Below are 20868 nucleotides of genomic sequence, written 5' to 3' on the forward strand. Positions count from 1 at the left end.
TTTATTGAGTGCTTACTATGGGCCAGGTATCGTGTATTAGGTGTAGACAGTTGAACAAGACAGGTATTGTTCTTGATCTCGTGAAGCTTACCGCCTCTTGTTTGAGACAGATGATAAATCAAAATACGCACGTAACTATATAATTATAATTGTATAAATGCTACAAAGGAGAAGTAAAGTGAACTCTGGTTAATAAGTGCTACAAAGAGTAGCACAGTAACCCAGTTAGAGGATTGGGGAACACTTAAGGGGTTACATCAGGAAAATGTAGTCTCACAAGTAACAAGAAAGAGTATTTCTGATATCAAATTTGTGTCCAATGTAGTGTCATGCTGGCAAGAACCACCAAAATAAGCGTCCATAGAGTCTTGTTTGGAGTTAACAAGTTAAGATTGTAGGAGAGATGGGCACAGTGGTGCTATTGAAGCTCAGCTAGAGGTAGGTGAGATGTGAGGATATGAAGACAGCAGATGTGAAGAATTCCACTTACACACTGGAAAGATGAGAAAGACATGAACATGCTTAAATTCTGGTGGGATGCTTCCAACAAAGAAGGTGAAGGTATGAACGAATGAGATAATCCATAGCATCAGGTCCTGAAAAGGCAGGCTAAAGAAGGTGGCACTTAGAGAGGAGGGATGCTCTTGCATTGTCAGAGGGGGAAGGTGGACACAGTGAAGTGTGGGTCTCTCTGAATTGCAAGAAACTGAAGTAGTTCCTCTCCGCTGGTTTGTAAATTCTTTGCAAGGTGGGAAAGAGAGGTGGAAGGTCAATAACGTGGGCAGTCATGAGAAGAGTTCACACGGTTGGTGGAGGGAACGGGAGAGTAAGATAGTGAGGGGTACACAGTTCGATGGGCCTCATTGAAGTGGGTACCCATTGCATCTGCTCTGGTTCTCATCTAACAAGTCTACTTATCATTCCACTTTCCAACAGCTGCCTCTATAATTGAAAAACAATTTTTTTTGTTAATTAGTTACAGGTTCTGCCAGACATGGTGGAAAATAAGATGAATGAAATCCAGACCCTCTATAAAGGAGATTACACGATGCTGTAGTACCTCAGACACTGGCCATAATGGCCAGACCTGTTTTAGTCCCCTCAGCAGCTTAGGTGGAGGATACCCCTCCAGACACTGCTTCTCTGGGCTCTTAGATCTAGGGTGTGTCACTCAGAGTGTCTGGGAGTTATATGGACCTGAGTCACTCTTGGTGCCCAGAGAGTAGACAGGGAGACACTATGACATAACACAATCTAGAGGGTAATGACCACTGGGAATGCTTGGTGCCCTTTGACAGCGGTCTTGTGCTCTAATTTAATTACCATCTGTCTCTCCCACAAGACTGCAGGCTCCATGAGGACACAGTCTTTGTGTGCCTTGTGCACTACTGAGAGGGTCACTTGGTAAATATTTATTAAAGGACTAAATCAGTGACAAGTTTCATAGAGGCTCTTGCTTATTTTGCAAAGTACTTTTTGTCTCAGAGAATGACAGTAAATGGAACCAAAGAAATCATCACACACTTGTTCTTTATGGTCTGTCCCTCTGATAAATAAAAGCAGAAGAGGGGATAGAAAATTTGTCTCTTATTCCTCTTTAGGATTCAGCCCTGATGGAGGCCGAGGGGCCCCAACACGGAGCGGCGACCCCCATTCCTGCCAGAGTGGAATTCACTGTTATCCTGGCAGCTCCCATGAGAAGCAGGCGGACCCCTGCCTTGGAGCCTGAAGCTGAAGAGGGTGAGGACGCATCCTATCAGTGGGCAGAGAGACACGGGCTCTTGGAGACCCAGCAGAGACACGTAAGGGATGTGAATGACTGTGCACCTGAGAGCATGACCTCTTTTCCCATCGAAGCCTCTGCAGATGTGGAGACCAACCAGGAAAACCTGACGGCTGAGGCCTGTGACCCTCCAGAGCACCAGGAGGCAGGGCCCCAGTGCCCAGCTGATAGACAGGCAAGGCCGCCGGCTCCCCCAGAGCTGTGGGCCTGCCCCAACCAGGGTGAATATCTAGACACGGCCTCAATATCCAGTGAACTGGGCAGCAGCATGGAGGTGGAATTTAAACCAGAACTCACTGCTTTGATATTGGAAACCGGACAAGCCGAAGAAGAGGAGGAACCTTCCCCAGACACCTCTGCCCAGACCAGATGTGGGCCTTGCTGTGAAGAGCACCCTGCAGAGGCCGACCGGCCACAGGACTCCGAAAGTGGACCTGCCAGGCAGGAAAGGCCAGAGAGAGAAGGGGCCGTGTGTCTCCAGAAGGCCGAGGAGCTGGAGGGACGGGGACAAGAGGAAGAGAGACTTCAGGGGGAGGGAACTCTGCGGGAGGATGTTTGTTCTGATGGGCTTTCGGGGCAGCAGATGGGAGAGCAGGTTAACGGCACAGAGGAAGAACAGAGACAAAAACAGCAGCCGATTCAAGATGATGTGATGCTTGCGGAACAAGGAGAAAGCAAGGGCCATAGTGGGGAAGTGGGAGGTCTGAGTTCTGGTGCGTGGGACTGGAGGACTCAGGGCCACAGGGATCTAGAACAAGGGGAACGGAAGAGCGGGGAGTTGACGGGGCCAGAGGAGAGTGAGGTGGATGCTCAGTACGAGGAGAATCAAAGCTTAGTGGGGAAATCAGTGAAACTCACTGGAAAGCAAGAAGATCAGGGTCTACAGGGGAAAGTGATGCCAGTAGAGGGGCAGGAGGAGAAGGCAGGGTCAAGCGAGGAGGAGCCTGGCGGTGGGCATGGGGGCACCCTGGGGGGAGGGGGAGAAGAGAGGGATACAGAGGACGGAGGAGAGCGCGATGTTCCTGCCACACTGGCTCTGGTAGCCCCCGAGGTCTCTTCTCCCTATGACTTGTTTCCAGATGCCCGTTGTCCCACAGCCAGGATCCCCGGGACTCAGACAGAGCCGAGGGCTGAGGAACCGTCCCCTGTAGCTCTGACTCCTACCCTGGAGCTAGTAGGATGGTCCCAGCAGCTCATTTCTTTACCTCATTCCTTTCCTGCCGCGGAGTCGCCTGACCAAGAAACAGCTCAGTACAACCAGCAAGTGGGCTCTGAGCTGGGGAAAGGGACGGCATCCAGCCCGGGAGAGGAGGGGGTCTCTGTGACCCCTCCGAGGACAGCGGCGTCAGCCCCTCCCAGCCCTCCTGAAGTCTCCCCCGGCATGCCTGCCTCATCCTCTGCCGGCCCCCAAGTCGCCTTCCCCAGGAGGGAGCCCTCGGTTGCTGCATGTTCTCCAGAAACCTCCAGAGCCTCTCGACCCACCGACAGCCCATCTCCCTGTGGGGCTTCTGAGAGCCCTGCAGCCGCCCTCCACGGCTTCCCCTCAGCAGGCCAGGCCAGCCCTCACGGTCCCCCAGGCAACCAAACCGGGGCGGCCCAGCACCCGACGGGCAACTCCTTCCCGGGCTCTCATGGGACAGAACCAACTCCGGACCTGGCGGGAGTATCACTCTCCTCCTCCCACTCAGAGTTGCCCCAGAGACCCCCCAAAGCTGCCATCTATGGCTCTGTGATCCCAAGAAGGGGCAGGAGAAGCGGAAGGGACTGTGTCGTCGTTCCGGAATCCTCAAGTTCACTCCCCGCTCCAGGGCAGGACTCTCGAGAACTGGCCTCAAATCCAGCAGGGCCTGGCAGCCCCCCAAGCAGTCAGCCGCGGGCCTCCACACATCCCTCAGCGTTGGCCCCAGGATCTCCTGCCCGTGGCCCTTCCCCACCCGCCGTCTCCGTCTCCGTAGATAAGAGGAGCCGTGAGCCTCCACCCCCTCCTGCCCCAGAGAAGAGGCGCGTCCACTCCATGGTGGAGGGAGACGGCCTTCGCTCTGCCACGGTCCCCACGCCGAGACGGTACAGCCATCCTCCTCTGCTGGCCCGAGGTTTAGGGCTACACGGCCACCCCAAAGGCCCACTGCCCCGAGTTCCTGACCCCCTTGTGGCAAGGCAGCACCGACCCCTGCCCTCCACCCCGGACAGCCCCGACCATGCTCAGACCTCTGTCTCTCCCAGGCAAAGGTACAACAAGCCATTACCCCCAACCCCCGATTTGTCTCAGCCACTCCCTTTCCCTGTTTCTTCTTTGCGGAGCTCAAGGATCTACAAGCCTCTCCCTCCGGTCCCTGTCGTGAGCCCTCCTCCTGAACCACCACCGTTGCCCCCAAAGTCCAGGGAGAGGAGCAGGCACACTCAGGGGGGACTGGGAAATTCAGGGGGTCAGGCCAGGACCAGGCCAGTTTGTCAAGAGTGGACCGTCTCCACTCCCCATGCTGCGGGACGTGTCTCCTGGCCTCCGGCCACGGGCAGGTCGACAGACTCTTCACCTCCCGCCGGTAGGAGTAAGAGTGAGGTGCCCCCTGGCATGGCTTTCAGTAACATGACAGATCTTGTAAGCCCCCCTTTCCTGACCACCCCCTGGACTCTGGCGGTCCAGGGACCCATCTCAGAAGAGTCTGAGGTCCCTGCCAGAAGATCTTTCAGAAGAACAGCCCCCCAGGAAGGAGCCACTGGCCTGAGGAGGTCGGATGTAGGCCGAGCAAGGCAGCCAGAAAAGCTCGGCCATCCCCAGCTGGAGAAGGCGTCCAGCTGGCCTCACAGACGGGACCCAGGGAGAACAGCGGAGGGCAGCAGTGGACAGGCGGAGGTCCCCATTGAGGGGTCGAGTAAGCAGAAGGACTGGCACCGGCAGGGCCTGCGCAGACCCTCCATCCTACCCAAGGGCTCTTCAGGTGAGTGAGCGGCGAGGACCACGGTGACATGCGTGTCGGGCCGAGCTCTCTCCAGCTCTCCCTTCTGTCCCCCAGCCTCCTGCTGGCTTCGCTCACCCACATACACAGCCCCAACGCAGAGGAAAGTCCTTGAGCCCCTCTCTGAGCTCATGGTGCTGCCTTTTCTTCTCCTTCCCCTCTATGCCCATCCATCACCCAACCATGGTGTGGTTTTTTTTTTTTTTTTTTTTTTTTTTGCGGTACGCAGGCCTCTCACTGTTGTGGCCTCTCCTGTTGCGGAGCACAGGCTCCGGACGCGCAGGCTCAGCGGCCATGGCTCACGGGCCCAGCCGCTCTGCGGCATGTGGGATCTCCCCGGACTGGGGCACGAACCCACGTCCCCTGCGTCGGCAGGCGGACTCTCAACCACTGTGCCACCAGGGAAGCCCCATGGTGTGCTTTTATTGTGTTATCTCTTTTCCCCAAGATTGTTCTGGACCTCCCCCCTCATTCCACCACTACTTTCCAGTTACAAAGACCTGCTTGATGTCCTTCCAGTAGAAGAGAAGGCATCTTCTACTTGTCCAGTTCATATTCTGAAACGAGGGACGGGGGCAGACCTGGTACTAATGTCCTCAAATGCTTTCGACTTCAGCACTTTCCTCTCTCACGGGTTCCCAGTTGGGCCCTTTTACCCACCTACCACCCCCCATGCCCCACACTGATGCCTGCGTCTCCCACTCTAGATCTTATGTTCTTTGGCTCTCTCTGAATGCCCCTTCTGAAGTCCCAGTTTCATTTCCATTTCCGTTTTCTGACACAGGAGGTCCAGCCGTGGAAAAATCCCCTAGCCTTTCAGACGCCATTGTTTTTCGGTGAGTCACCCTCTCTCCTAATGGATACGGTTTTACTCTTTTTTTCTTAGGATACTGAGACGTTCATTAGTTGACAAAGGTTCTGGGACCCTGTCTTTTCCAGGGTTAAGGAGGGGAAGAGACAGACCCCAGGTTTCCAGGGTGTAGGGAGACTTTTTATCTGTTTCCATCAACTGAGTCCAAATCTCCCATCCCTATATAGGCCATTTGGCCCCATGATCTAAACCCCACTCCCGTAAAAAAAGCTTGACATCCAAAAAAGCTTCAAACTACCCAAAAGTGGGTCAGGTTACAACTTGCCTCTCCAGGGGATTTGGCCCTGACATTCAGTGGTTAGAGACTGTCTTATCTGTAGTCACCTGGGGCTTCTCCGTGTCTGAAGGCCAGCAAGCACCACGGAGCCCTTCTTGACTCCACAGGGAGAAAAAGCCAAAGGAGGTGATGGGAGGCTTTTCAAGACGTTGCTCCAAGCTCATCAATTCCTGTGAGTACCTTGAAACAGAACTGTGGACCCACATGCGTGTTCTGCCCAAGACCGGAGAGGGATTCCTGGCTATCAGCAGTGGGCCGGGGATATCTTTAGGGAGAGAGAGATGCCCGGAGAGCCAGAAGCAGCTTGGTGGCTTCTGTTTGTGTGCCTCAACTCTGCAGCTCCCTAATTCCCTCCCTCCCCCATGTTTCTTCACCCCTGTAGCTCAGCTGCTTTACCAGGAGTACAGCGATGTGTTTCTGAACAAGGAGATCCAGAGCCAGCAGCGGCTGGACAGCCTGACAGAGGCACCGGAGCCCGCCTCCCCCCGGCAGCCCCGAAAGGCCTTGGTGTCCTCGGAGTCCTACCTGCAACGCCTCTCCATGGCCTCCAGTGGCTCCCTCTGGCAGGAAATCCCCGTGGTGCGCAATAGCACTGTGCTGCTCTCCATGACCCACGAAGACCAAAAACTCCAGGAGGTACCTAGCAGGGCAGGGTGGGGCAGGGGGAGAGGCTACAGGAGGGAAAGCAAAGGCTCACTGCTCTCGTCCTTATCTCCTGCTCCCCACCACCACCACCACCACGAGTGGACTGTCCCTACCACATACTCACCGCACACACGTATTCACCATGCACACGTACACACCGTGACAGTGAGTCATCCCCATTGAGTTGCTTTCTGAATGTCACCGCTCTCCCTCCTCCCACCTCCTCATGCCATTGCCCATGAACTCCTCCCTGTTATTGGTTTGAGCTCCTACAAAGTGGCCGTGCCCCTGAATTTGTTGGGAGGAGTGTGGAGTTAATCTAGTTAATCTAGTTAGTCTAGCTTCAGGCTAAACTAAACTTTCCTTCGTCAACCAGGGTTTCAGTCTACACTAAAGTTTTCCTCTTCAACCAAGGAGCATGCAGGGGCTTTTTGTTGGGTCCCTTGAAGAGTGGCCCTTGCAGCTGTCCTGTGACTTTGGTCTTCTAGAGGCTTTTGAATGACCGTCAGTCTCTGCTTGGTCCTTACTTCCAATAGCAAGACTATAGGAAAGGCTGTTGGTCTGATGTTAAGTTACTACTATTAATATGTTTTACTTGGAGAGCTTATCTTAATAATCAATCTAAAATGTGGGTTAAAACTTTTCTTCCTGGGAAGACAGTATGGCACGATGGAAAGGCATTATGGAACAACGTTTAAGTATTTAGGTTCTGGCTTAAATAACCTGGATATGAAGCTCACTTTAATATTTGCTAGCTATTTAACTTTGGCTAAATTACTTAATCTTTCTAAGTTTCTGTTTCCTCATTTGTAAAACTGGGTTGCAAAGAGCTACTGGGAGAATCAAAAAAAGGTAAGTTCCTGTTCATAGCAGTACTATTTATAATAGCCAAGACATGGAAGCAACCTAACTGTCCATCAACAGATGAATGGCTAAAGAAGATGTGGTATATGTATACAAATAGACTCACTGCCATAGAAAACAAATTTATGGTTACCCGGGGTGGGAGAGAGGATAAATTAGGAGCTTGTGATTAACAGATGCACACTACTATATATAAAATAGATAAACAACAAGGACCTACTGTATAGTACAGGGAACTGTATTCAATATCTTATAGTAACCTATAATGGAAAAGAATCTGTAAAAGAATATATATATATGTGTGTGTGTATGAGTATATATGTGTATATACCTGTATGTGCATGTATATATATATAGGTACAACTGAATCACTGCTGTACACTTGAAACACTGTAAATCAACTACACTTCAATTAAAAAAATATTTTAGAAAAGGTAAGTTCCTAGTACATAGTAATCAATCAAAAAATGTCTACCACTTTATTTTTTTTCCTGAAGTATAGTTGATTTACAATATTAGTTTCAGATGTGAAACATAGTGGTTCAATATTTTTATATTTTTTCTCTAAAGTTATTATAAAATAATGGCTATATTTCCTTGTACTGTACAGTATATCCTGGTTGCTTATTTATTTTATACATAGTAGTTTGTACCTCTTAATCCCATACCCCTATCTTGCCCCTCCCATCTTCTCTGTCCCCACTGGTGACCCTAGTTTGTTCTTATATCTGCGAGTCTGTTTCTGTTTTGTTATATACATTTGTTTGTTTTATTTTTAGATTCCACATACAAATGATAACATAGAATATTTGTCTTTCTCTTTCTGACTTATTTCACTAAGCATAATACCCTCTAGGTCCATCCATGTTGTTGAAAATGGCATAATTTCATTATTTTTGTGGCCAAGTAATATTCCAGTGTGTGTGTATATATATATATATATACACCACATCTTCTTTTTCCATTCCTCTGTTGATGGACACTTAGGTTGCTTCAATATCTTGGCTCTTGTAAATAATGCTTTAATATCTTGGCTCTTGTAAATAATGCTGGTATGAACGTTGGGGTGCATGCGTCTTTTTGTATCAATGTTTTCATTTTCTTTGATATATACCCAGGGGTGGAATTCCTGAATCATATGGTAGTTCTATTTTTAGTTTTTTGTGGAACTGCCATACTGTTTTCCATAGTGGCTACACTAATTTATAATCCCACCAGTGGTGTACTAGGGTTCCCTTTTCTTTCTCCACATCCTTGCCAGTATTTGTTATTTGTAGACCTTTTGATGATAGCCATTTTGCCAGGTGTGAGGTGATATCTTATTATAGTTTTGATTTCCATATCTCTGATGATTAGCAATGTTGAGCATTTTTTCACATGCCTGTTTGCTATCTGTATATATTCTTTGGAAAAATGTCTATTCAGTTCTTCTGTCCGTTTTTTAATCAGGTTGTTTGCTTTTTTGATATTGAGTTTTATGAGCTGTTTATATACTTTTGGTATTAAACTGTTATCGGTCATATCATTTGTAATAGGTTGTCTTTTTGTCGATGGTTTCCTTTGCTATGCAAAAGCTTTTAAGTTTAATTAAGTCCCATTTTAAAAAGTTTTGCCTTTATTTATTTTGCCTTAGGAGACAGATCAAAAAAAATACTGCTACAATTTATGTCAAAGAGTGTTCTGCCTATGTTTTCTAGGAGTTTTATGGTTTCTGGTCTTACATTTAGGCCTTTAAGTCATTTTGAGTTGATATTTAATGCAATCCCTATCAAAATACCCATTATATTTTTCATAGAACTAGAACAAATAACCCTAACATTTATACAGAACAACAAAAGACCCCAAATTGCAAAGGAATCTTGAGAAAAAAAAACAAAGCTGGAGGTATCATGCTCCCTGATTTCAGACTATACTACGAAGTTATACTAATCAAAATGGTATGGTATTGGCACAAAAACAGCCACATAGATCAATGTAACAGAGTAGAGAGCCCAGAAAAAAATGTATAAACTTATGGTCCATTAATCTTTGACAAAAGAGGAAAGCATATACAAAGGAGAAAAGATAGTCTCTTCATAAGTCTGGGAAAACTGGACAGCTACTTGTAAAATAATGAGATTAGAACATTTCCTCACACTGTATACAAAACATTTACTACTTTAATTTCAAATCAGGCTGACCTGGGTTTAAATCCTGGATCACCATTTACTAGCTGTGTAACATTAAGCAAGGTATATAACTTCACTAAATCTCAGTTTACTCATCTAAAAATCAAGGATAATAATAACTACTTTTCAGGGTTGCTGTGTGGTTTAAATGAAACAACACATATTTAGCTTTTAGCATGGTATCTGGTATATAGTTTGATACACACATTAGTGCCATATCCTCCCTCTTTCAGAAATGGGAAGGAGTAAAATTTTGGCCATAAGGACTTATGGATAAACAGTGCTTTTACCAAGCCAAACAGGTATACATTTTTAGGTTTTTTGAAGCTCACACTTGGGGGCCCTGTGCTGACCTCAACTTTTAAAGCATATGGAAGATATTTAGAAAATCACTGGTCTGCCCATATTTATGGACCAAACAGTGGGCAGATGATTTGAACCCTAGCTCTCTTTCACCAACTCCAGAATTCAAGGAAGTCCACCAGGGCTCCTAGGCCAGCCCTGGTCTCACGTTTCTGAGAAGAAAAGCCTCTATACTTATACACATATGTTCCTTTCCTGAATTAGCACTTCTGGGGAAAAGTGCTTTCACTGACTCCATTTCTTTTGACTGTCACAACATCTTTGTGAGGAGAGGGTCACTATATCTATACAGATAAGAAAACTGAGGTTCAGAGAGGTACATGAGCCACCCAAAGTGATAAACTCAGCGAATGTTAGAGCCAGGACGCAAATGAACCTTCAGTGCCCTGGTTCAGTGTTGTCGTGTGTGAGCGGCCTCCAGCCATGTCATTAGTTATCCAAGTCACCACCACGGTGTGTGTGTGTGTTCTTTCTCTTTCCTGTCCATGCATTTGTCTTGCATACTTCGATGAAGAGCATGACCAGGCCAGCTAGAGAATAGGGCTGAGTCATTGTGTCTCCTGCTGGAACTTCCCAATAACTGGGCTGTTCCCATTAAACCACAATTGCACCATCTCCTTCTCAAACATCCTGATTCCTTCCATTGCTCCTCAAACCTCAAATTACCTTCATCCCCTAAATCTGTTCCTCTTCCAGGGTTCTCTAGTTCAGTAAGGAACTCTGTCATTCACCCAGTTACCAAACTCAAAAACTGAGGCATTAGCTGTGACTCTTCCTGTTCTTTCAGCCCCTATTTCTAGCAAATAAACAAGCCCTTCCAAATCTCTCTCCTATATAATTATGAAATTGGCTTACCTCTCCCCATCCCCATGGCTATTTAGACTTTCATCTCTCCTCTGGAATTACTATGATGCTTCCCTAACATGGCTCTCTTGCCCCCTCTAATCTTTTCTTCATACTGTGCTCAGAAATATCTTTATACAATAGGAAACAAATTAGATCAAGTTAGTCCCATACATAAAGCCTCTTTTCATTTCCCCACTGTCTTAAGCTATTTTACCTTCTTTACATAATCCTCCAGACCTCCTCTCTGCCTCTCCAGCTTCATCTCCGGCCACTACTTTCGTACCCTTGGTTCCAAGGATACTCAGTTTATTTGAGTTTCTTGAAAGCATCTTTGTCTCTTCCACCTTTGAGGGTTTGCACATGTTTTTCCCTCAGCTTCAAAGGTTCTTACTCTCTCCTCCCAGATACCAGGTTGGATTCTGGTGTTGACTGTGAGCTCTAAAAGGATCCGTCTTGTTAACCGCTCTACCCCTGAAATATTACACAGTGGCTAACATACGCCAGGGATTCAATAAATGTTTTTAATTAGTCTTCCTCCTCTCTAATCTCCTAGGCCAAATTTGAGCTGATTGTGTCAGAGGCCTCCTACCTGCGCAGTCTACATATAGCCGTGGATCATTTCCAACATTCAGAGCAGCTCCGGGCCACCCTTTCCAACCAGGATCATCAATGGCTCTTCTCTCGTTTACAGGATGTGCGTGACGTCAGCACCATGTGAGCTTCCCCTTCTCCCAAATACCACTCAGTCAGCCTCACTCTCTTTAGTCTGTAAACCTCGCATTGGCTTTTTCCTTTTTCAGAACCCTCTCATTGCTCCCTCCATGATTCCCAGTGGCTACAGGGATAGAGAGAGCAAAGAGAGGAGAATGTGAGTGGGTGGTTGGGAACAGTAATGGGTAAACGAATGAGAAATGCTTCCTGGGTTGAGGTTTTGGATGTGCTGTGAGCATGCAGAGCATTGGAGATGACGTGGGAAACATCTGAAGATCAGAAAACCAGAACAGGATGAAAAGAAGAGCAAGAAATGGGATATTAGGACCAGAGAGTTAGATCAGGGGCAAATGAGCGGCAGCCTTGGAGAGAACTCTAGTGCATGGCGAGCAGCACAGAGCTAAGGACAGTCAATAGAAGTTATTGACGAATGGAGGGAAGAAGTAACAAGCTCAAGCTATAGCAGGGGTCAGCCGACTCCTCACTTGAGACCCACAAGTCTGATGAGACTTGTTTTAATCCTGTACAGGTTCCTTTCAGACCTGGAAGAGAACTTTGAGGGCAACATCTTCACCTTCCAAGTGTGTGATGTGGTTCTGAGCCATGCCCCCAACTTCCGCCGGGTCTACCTGCCTTATGTCACCAACCAGACCTACCAGGAACGCACCTTCCAAAGCCTGCTGTGAGACCCGATCCCCATCCCGTCCCCACATGGGCCCTCCGATGACCTTGCACCAGACCCCCAATACCCAGCCCAGAGGGCTACCCCGAGTGCCCATGTTCTTGTGCCTGCTCTGTGATCTCAAGCCCCACCCCGCTTCCAGATCAGACGCCCTCAGCCATCACATCTGGGGCTCCTGTACACTGGACCCCACCATTCTTTCCCAACCCACAGGCGTTCCACCGAGCCCCCACCCCCCATGCCGTCACTGTGTCCCCCAGTACTCACCAACCCCTCCTCACCCAGGGCTCCCTGCCCACACAGGAATAGCAACAGCAGCTTCCGAGAGGTCCTGGAGAAGCTGGAGAGTGACCCCATCTGCCAACGCCTTTCCCTCAAGTCCTTTCTCATCCTGCCCTTCCAGCGCATCACCCGTCTCAAGCTGCTGCTCCAGGTAGAGCAGACCCCACCTCAGCCCGCCCCCTTAATCCAAAGGACTATCCCTTCTCCTGCCACTGTCCCACCCCCTGTGGACAGTGTGAGCAGTCTCCCGTATCACCACCCCCACTCTCCTTTCTCAGAAATATTTGCCGCTAAAATTTTGTTCCTGATCTTCTCCATTCACCCACCCTCATCACCTCTTCCTGTGTGCCCATCCCTTCTTTCCATCCGGCTCCCGCCTACGGTTTGTTCTGTAGAACATTCTGAAGAGAACACAGCCTGGCTCCTCAGAGGAAGCAGAGGCCACGAAGGCACACCACGCCCTGGAGGAGGTAGGCAGCTACCACCCCTGCTCGGACCCCGTGATTGTCCTTCACAGAGAACTCTTCCCCTGCCCTGGCCCATGACTCCAGGAAGTACAGGCCCCTGGTAATGGGATTGCTCAGCTACCTCACTGCACCCACCAAACCTCCAAGCCTTCACACCCCACAGCCTCAAGGACACTCCATGCCAAGGGGCTATGCTCTCCTACCACCATCCCCAGATTAAATCTTACTTTCACGCAGCCCAGGAATGTTCTGTCAGGTCTCTACAAAGTATACCACAGTCCTAGAGCTTCAGCGTCTTGCTGTATTGGCTCACTTCCAGGCTGGTGGAAAGACCAAAGCTATCACAACCAGTTTCCAGATTTCTCGCAGGGGACGCAAAGCCAAAGCCTCTAACAGGGATCTCTTCCTCTCTCTTCATCCTGCTGAACACGCAGCTGATCCGAGACTGCAATAATAACGTCCAGCGGATGCGACGGACGGAGGAGCTGATCTACCTGAGCCAGAAGATCGAGTTTGAGTGCAGGGTAAGTTAGTCCCTTGGGTCCCCACCCTGCCGGGAAGCAGATCCCACAGGTCACCTTCTACCACAGAACCATCTCGCTCATGGTATCCCAGTCTCTAACCTCATCTCTGCACACCTGTTCTGCCCTGTTTCTGGGATACCCAAATGCCGACTTCAGTCTCCATGATATATGGTTAAGTGCAAAAGGGGAAATGCAGCACTATGTGTATCATATAGTATCTTACCTTTGGTGAAAAAGTAGGGTAAAAATCTGTATATGCATTTGCTTGTGTATACAGAAAGAAACTCTGGAAAGATACATAAGAAATAAAGGACAGTGGTTACCTGAGGGGGAGAGAGTGCCTTTGGGAACTGGGCAGATGAGAGAGAGCTTTTCAATGTAAGCCTTTATAAAGATATATTTTTGGTACTTGAATTATTCAATATTTTATTACGTCTCCGTCTAGTCTAACCAAAGCAATATAAAATTAAATCCAAATATAGAGCCAAAATCTCTCATCCAAATACAAACTTAAAATAGAAGTTCCACATTCAAATTTCACCTCAGAACAGATACCATCCTTACCTCCCAAGAAGAGAGGGAAAATCCCTTATCTACATATTAATCATTGTTCAACGCCCTAATCACTACCCAAACTCCAGCTCTAGGCAGAGCCCACCTGGTTCTCTTTATTCTCATCCCCACATCTGATTCCGACTGCTCCTCTCCTGTCTCTGGTAATAATCGAAGAAAGAACGGATGTCAGAACCACCCTAAACTTTTAACTTCTAAGAGGCATATCATACTGTTCTCCGCTTTGTTTGTTCACATGCCCCAGTTGGGTTCTCCCATCTCTTCTTCAGTTCCAGCTTCTAGGGCTGAGCTTTCTCATGTAGTCACTCTCCTGGGATGGACCATAGGCACCTTCCATTTGCCTGAGCTGGGGACATGGGAGCCACGCAGCAGTAGACAGTGGTAGTTAGACGGTTCCGAGAGAAACAGAGTTTAAGTGGATGGGTTATGAGCAAGGAGGAAGATGTGAAAGAGATGATTGTCGGGGGTGGGACTTATGAGGAAGAGGATGGTGAGGAGGGCAGGCCTGGGAGAAAGCCTCATGCTTGTCCTGTCTGTGACACCATCTTCTTTCTCTTCCCTGCTCTGTAGATATTCCCGCTCATTTCACAGTCCCGCTGGCTGGTGAAGAGCGGGGAGCTGACGGCCCTGGAGTTCAGTGTCTCCCCAGGGCTGCGGAGGAAGCTGAGCGCACGCCCAGTCCACCTGCACCTCTTCAATGACTGTCTGCTGCTGTCTCGGCCCCGAGAGTCAGTGACTGGAATGGGAGGCCAGAGCACAAGGGGAAAATGGGAGGAGGCGGGAGGGAAGGACTAAAGGGACAGGGAAGGGTCATGTTCCTAGAGAGGAACGCTTCTCACTGGCTCACCCCACGGAGGCCAGGTCATGACCCAGAGAGGAGAAAAATGGTCCAAAGCCAAAAAGGGGATCTCACCGAATTATATCCCGAGATCACCTGGCAGGACCTGGACCGTGTTATAGACACAGAGCAAAATGCAGTAAATTAGCTTATCACATGTTCAGCTCAGTCTGTTTGTGCTTTCTTTGGGCTGGACTCAGCCTACTAGCCTAGCATCGATACTTAGCCACTTCCAGATCCTAACTCTTTTGTCCTGAGGGCCTTAGAAACTTTATATTGGCTGTTTTTTCAACTCTGAAGTGGTAAAGCATCCGTTGCACTGGATATGTGCTTTGCCAAGCCATTGACAAATCTCTCCTAGGAGCAAGTTGACACCATCTTATGGTTTTTATGAGAATTTGCAGGCTGCAGATGCTAAGGCCAGGGGTTTTGAATTGGCAAGGTATGAGGGTGGAGGAAGCATGATAACCCTAGAGTCAGGCTGAAAAGCCTTGTATTTTGCAGGGGTAGCCGCTTCCTGGTATTTGACCACGCTCCCTTCTCCTCCGTCCGAGGGGAAAAGTGTGAAATGAAGCTGCATGGACCTCACAAAAACCTCTTCCGACTCTTCCTGCGGGACAATGCACAGGGCTCCCAGGCTGAGTACCTCTTCCGCACGGAGACTCAGTGAGATGGGGCTGGGCAGGGGGGCTGGGGGGAGGGAGGGAGGGATGCCTGGCGAGGAAGCGGGACCAAGGCAGAAAATGTGTCCAGAAAACAGCCACAGTACTGCTTAGTCCATTCTGGACTGGGGAGCACCTATAGAGCATCCTGAACCCAAGCTCCTAGAGCTAATAAATGACTTACAGGAGACTGGGTGGGAGAGGGTGTAAAGTCACTGTCACTACCAAGGCTTAGCGTCTATTATGCTAAGAAGGACAAAGTCTATTGGATTACTGACGTCCACAATTGAATGTGTATAAGCCAGAAATTCCTCAGTGCCCAAGGCTGGTGGGGCATATATGTGAATAAGACATGAAAAAGATAAGCACTGGGGTGCCTTCAGCTTTCTTTGCTCCCACCTTCCAACCCAGTCCTCTGCTGAGCAGAAATCCATAGTGTTGAGAATTTTTGATTTTAATATTAATAATAATAAAATACATTCACACATATAAACACTGTGAAGAGTATTGAAAATAATACCTATAAAATCTGGTACACAGTATCTACCATTATAAAAAATTGTAGCTATTATTGCTGTTATAAAAGATATAAGAAATCTCTTCTTTAAAAAGTTTGACAAGATACTTAGTGGTCTGAACATCCTCATGTTGTAGACACTTTGCATTTTTGTCCCTTAGAAGACACTTCAGGGTAGGATCAATAATACCTGCGCTCACTTATGGAACGGAGGGGCTGGTACAGGTGCAAAATGTCACCTAAGTCAAGTAATCAGATACAGGCTCATGTTCTTTGTCTAGCACTTTGGGCAGCATCTTCCTGGAACGGTAATAGTGTCAGCTCTCAATTACTCCAGGATGTTTGGAAGCAGAGGTTAAGATAATACAAAAACCTTCAGATAATTACAAAATTAGGCTTGGATTCTATTACACGACCAAAACAATAGTAGATATACCTCCCTGATCTAATCATGATTACAGAATAATTTTCATCTCTGAGATATTTGATTGAAGGAAGGTAGGCAGAAGAGTGTCAAAAAGTATGCAACGTGATAGCGGGAATCTCAACTGAGATGAACATTTTGCTTAGTACACTTCCCAAAATGGAAAATCTACATGTGCATAATTGACAGTTGACTTTATGCCCCTACTTGAAGGATACAAGATGCCATTAAGAAGATAAGCTTGGAAAGAGAGGGGGAAAGATAAAGGATTATAAGACACATGAACATATGATCCTGTCAAATTTCCATCCAAGTGGAGTCCCATTGACTTTTGTCCTGGATATCATTGAACTAGACAACCTTTTGAACTAGACAAGTCTTTTCCACGGTCCCTTCCCTTCCCTATCATTGGCCCCTGTCCTATACCCCCAGAGCTGCAGTTGAAGCTATGACCCTGCTTTGTTTTCTAGAAGTGAAAAGCTTCGCTGGATCTCAGCCTTGGCCATGCCAAGAGAGGAGTTGGACCTTCTGGAGTGTTATGGTGAGTGAAGGTCTAAGAGGGAGAGAAAAATGGTGGGGTCAGAAGTCTCCTTTAGATGCAGGAGTTTAGGACCCTGGGTAGTAACTCAGGGAGGCTTCTATTTATTACTTTTGTCCAGAATTTCAGAGTGGAGGGCTGGTCACTGGAACTTAAACACCTGAGACGCATCTGCTTAAAGTTGCTCATCACCATGGCAGTGCCTCCTCCCCAGCACCATACATTCCTTGCCTTGGGCAATAGTTTGCTCTTTTAAAATATCTGTAGATTAGATAGATATTTAGATTTTACTGACTTGAAGGTCTTGGGGAAATAGGGGGAGAGAGTCCATCTGGAGTAGGGGTTGGGGAGGATAGCAACACAGTAGATTTGTCCTGACCACAACCCCTCCTGTACAGGATGACCTGAGACACTGCCTTTACCCCAGGCTTCCAGGTACTCATGGGCAACCACAGGCACACACATTAGAAAGTGTCTGCATTCATGCTAAGAATGGACTTCTCGGTCTCATGTAAGCCCCACAGTTGTCCTCCAGCAAGGATTCTCTAATTCATATCCGAGAGGAACTGAATTCAAAGGAACACTGAGCCTTTAGTGACTCAAAAGAACAAACAAATACAAGGAACTTTGTAAAAGGAAGTAGGAGAACCAGGCTGTAAACGGAGTTATGCTCAGTGTTCAATCCGTCTGCTGGGCTTCAGTTCCCCAGTAGGTAAGGAAGGCAAGATAATTCTTCCTCCTTTACTGTGATCTTGTGAATAGCAGATATGGATGGGCTTTGGAAATATAAGTACAGATAACAATGCAGTGTTCTGTTTATTTTCTAAGAGAGCCAGTGCAGTGTGGTAGAGTAGAAAGAGCCATAAACCCATGTACGATAGAAGGCTGTGGGTCAGGCATACTCTGGGGCATCTTATTTGGAGCTTCAAATCTGTGGAAATTTCTCCTCATTCACGAAGATATAGAAATACAAAAAATCCAGCATTTCCTTGATCAACTCAGTCATTTATAGATGAGGAAGGGTGTTCAGTGCCTTGCTTAGATCATACCTGGAACCCCACTGGATAAGTTTCTTCTAATCCCACATCTTGTACCATGAAGAGAATGAAGAATGAGTCACAGACTCAGAATTTGCAAATTAGTTGGAGAGGCAGAACACAAACATGAAACAATTAGGTAAAAGATAAATGGTTTGCCATAGACAGTCACTTTAAAGGAGTTTAGAATCCACTGAGGACAATCAGGGAAGGTTTCAGTGGGAAGATGGGTCTTTAGCAGAATATCAATTATTTGTAATAATGAGTCACTAAAAGGTGGTCACAACCTATTTCTCCATCTTCGCTGGGGAAATAGAATTTTTGATTCATTTCAAGTCTGGCATTTCTATTTCCTTATCAACCATTTTGTTCCCTGGTAGAAGATGAAGACTTTTCCAATTGTCTTTCTTGTGTGTAACTTTCAACAGCCCAAACTTTCTCTCTCCCAAGTCCTCCCAAGCTCCCCCTGCAAGTCCTTTCTCATGTTCTAGTCGCCTCCCTTTCCTAACCTCTCTCACACTCTTCTCTTCCAAAGATTCCCCACAAGTACAGTGCCTTCGAGCCTACAAACCCCGAGAGAATGATGAGTTGGCACTAGAGAAGGCAGATGTGGTGATGGTGACTCAGCAAAGCAGTGATGGTAAGAGGGAGAATCCATGAGGAGCAGGCTGGGCATTGAAGGTGGGACACTATGGGTGGATGTCTTCATTTCCTAAGGCTGCTCTAACAAAGTAGCACAAGTTGGGTGGCTTAAAACAATAGAAATGTATTCCCTCATAGTTCTAGAGACTAGACGTCCAAAATCAAAGTGTTGGCAGGGCCATGCTCCCTCTGAAGACCCTAGGGGAAGGTCCTTCCTTGCTTCTTCCAGCTTCTGGTGGCCCCAGCTTCCTTGGCTTGTGGCAGCATCACTCCAAGCTCTCTCTCTTCCTTCTGTGTGTGTGTGTCCAAATTTCCTTCTTTTCATAAAGATACCAATTATATTGGATTAATGGCACACTTTACTCAAGTATGACCTCATCTTAACTTTACCAATTATATCTGCAACAACCTTATTCCCAAATAAGACCACATTCTGAGTTACTTGGGCTTAGAACTTCAGCATATATTTGGGGAGAATACAATGCAACGGGTAAGAGTGGAGAAGGCTCAGGAGCAGGCAGCTGTGGACTGTGCCAGACCTACAGCAGCCAGGGTGAGTGCACGGGGCGGCTGGATTTCCCAGGCTGCAGCCTCTCCAGTCCTTTCAGCCTTACAGTTCAGAAGAATTTCTGGGAAGGAGGTCTGGGGGAAATAATTGTGGGCCCTTTCCAGGTAATTCTTCTTCCCACCCACCCTGTGCCCATAGGCTGGCTGGAGGGCGTGAGACTCTCCGATGGGGAGCAAGGCTGGTTCCCTGTACAGCAAGTGGAGTTCATTTCCAACCCAGAGGTCCGTGCACGGAACCTGAAGGAAGCCCATCGAGTCAAGACTGCCAAACTACAGCTGGTGGAACAGCAGACCTAGCTGTTTTCTGGGAGGAATCCCCTGAGCTTAAGGACAAGATGTTCCTGGACAGGGCTGGCCCCAGAATCTGGCAACAGAGGCCTTCTGTGCACCAGGAACTAGACCTTCTGAAACCCAAGGACAACACCAAGCTGCCAGTTGCTAGTCCCAGGCCTCCTTTTTTTGTGCTTTGTGCTTGGTGGGGGGATTTTCAGGGACTTTGCACTGGACTCTGGGAACCTTTTCTCATAGGAAAAGGGACCAATGGGGCCTAAGCCAAGGAACTTTACTTCTACTACCCTGCAGTACTTAAACATTCTCTGCTTCCAGAGTACCAATTCCAGTGACCAGAGTTTCCATCATGGCCATGTGTTAAAGAGAATCTGACCTCAGCCCACTGGAGGAAGCTGTTTAAGGGGGATGAACACATCAGTTGGGAAGGTTAACCTGGTGACCTTTTAAGGTATCTTCCAACCCTAGAGATACCCCATAATTATCAGGGCGAGGTCAGTGCCTGCGTCTCTGAGATCCATCGGTGGCTATGTGAGGGCGATACTCCCTCACTCTAATAAACTTGGCACTTCTCCAAGTGTTTTCTCCCCAGACCCCTGAACAAGGTTCAGATCGTGGAATCCTATGAGGATTCTAGGCTATTTGATTTAGGTGTCATGAAAGACCACGATGGTGCCTGGGTTACGATAGTAGTCGACTCTTTCTTTGACTCCTCAGAGTTTGGACAGTTTTTCTGCTTGTTATGGCCTCAGAGGTTGTATAAGGAATTAAAATGAGTTGATGGGTGATGAATACCCCATTCAAACCTCCTTTTTTACTGAACCCACAAGTTAAGGTCTAAGCTAGTTTAGGTAGATTTGAAAATCCTACTCTGACCATTCATGAGTTTATATTTTGACTTGAGTTATAGTGAAGGTATCATTACCACAGTTTCATCCTCTTTGTGAGAAGCAGCATGGGGTAGAGTCCTAGAATCCTAGATTCTAGGAAATAGTCTGAGAATCCAAGTCACGAGACCTAAACTCCAGTCACCGCCTGGCCACGATGCAGCTTGTCCACGTCTCAGTTTCCTTAAAGGTAAAATGCAGGATCGAACCAAGTAGCCTCCAGACTCGCATCCAACTCTATGATATATGATTCTCTGTCTCCCCTCAGGTTGCCTTTCTCAGTTGAAGAACGTCACCCTTTACCTTTTTTTCTCATATTGAGCCCTCATACAGCAGTGGTAGCATCATCTTTTTTTTTTTTTTTTTTTTTTTGCTGTATGCGGGCCTCTCGCTGTTGTGGCCTCTCCCGTTGCGGAGCACAGGCTCCGGACGCGCAGGCTCAGCAGCCATGGCTC

At 47.7% G+C, this 20868-nt stretch overlaps 1 protein-coding gene across 1 annotated transcript; it reads left to right on the forward strand.

Annotated features, from left to right (window-relative positions):
* Positions 1 to 1613: 1613 nt before the first annotated feature.
* ARHGEF5 (Rho guanine nucleotide exchange factor 5) lies at positions 1614 to 20318 on the forward strand (the record flags this gene model as incomplete). The annotated part of the gene is made up of 14 exons (XM_079711724.1): positions 1614 to 4722; positions 5525 to 5576; positions 5996 to 6060; positions 6271 to 6524; positions 11328 to 11488; positions 12015 to 12167; positions 12471 to 12600; positions 12845 to 12919; positions 13351 to 13440; positions 14584 to 14741; positions 15356 to 15517; positions 16925 to 16995; positions 18565 to 18669; positions 19378 to 20318. 14 exons carry the CDS (start codon positions 1614 to 1616, stop codon positions 19533 to 19535), a joined length of 4743 nt encoding a protein of 1580 aa, XP_079567850.1. The 3' UTR covers positions 19536 to 20318.
* Positions 20319 to 20868: the final 550 nt, after the last annotated feature.

The sequence above is a fragment of the Hyperoodon ampullatus genome, assembly GCF_949752795.1.
Source record: "Hyperoodon ampullatus genome assembly, chromosome: 9".
Taxonomy (NCBI): domain Eukaryota; kingdom Metazoa; phylum Chordata; class Mammalia; order Artiodactyla; family Ziphiidae; genus Hyperoodon; species Hyperoodon ampullatus.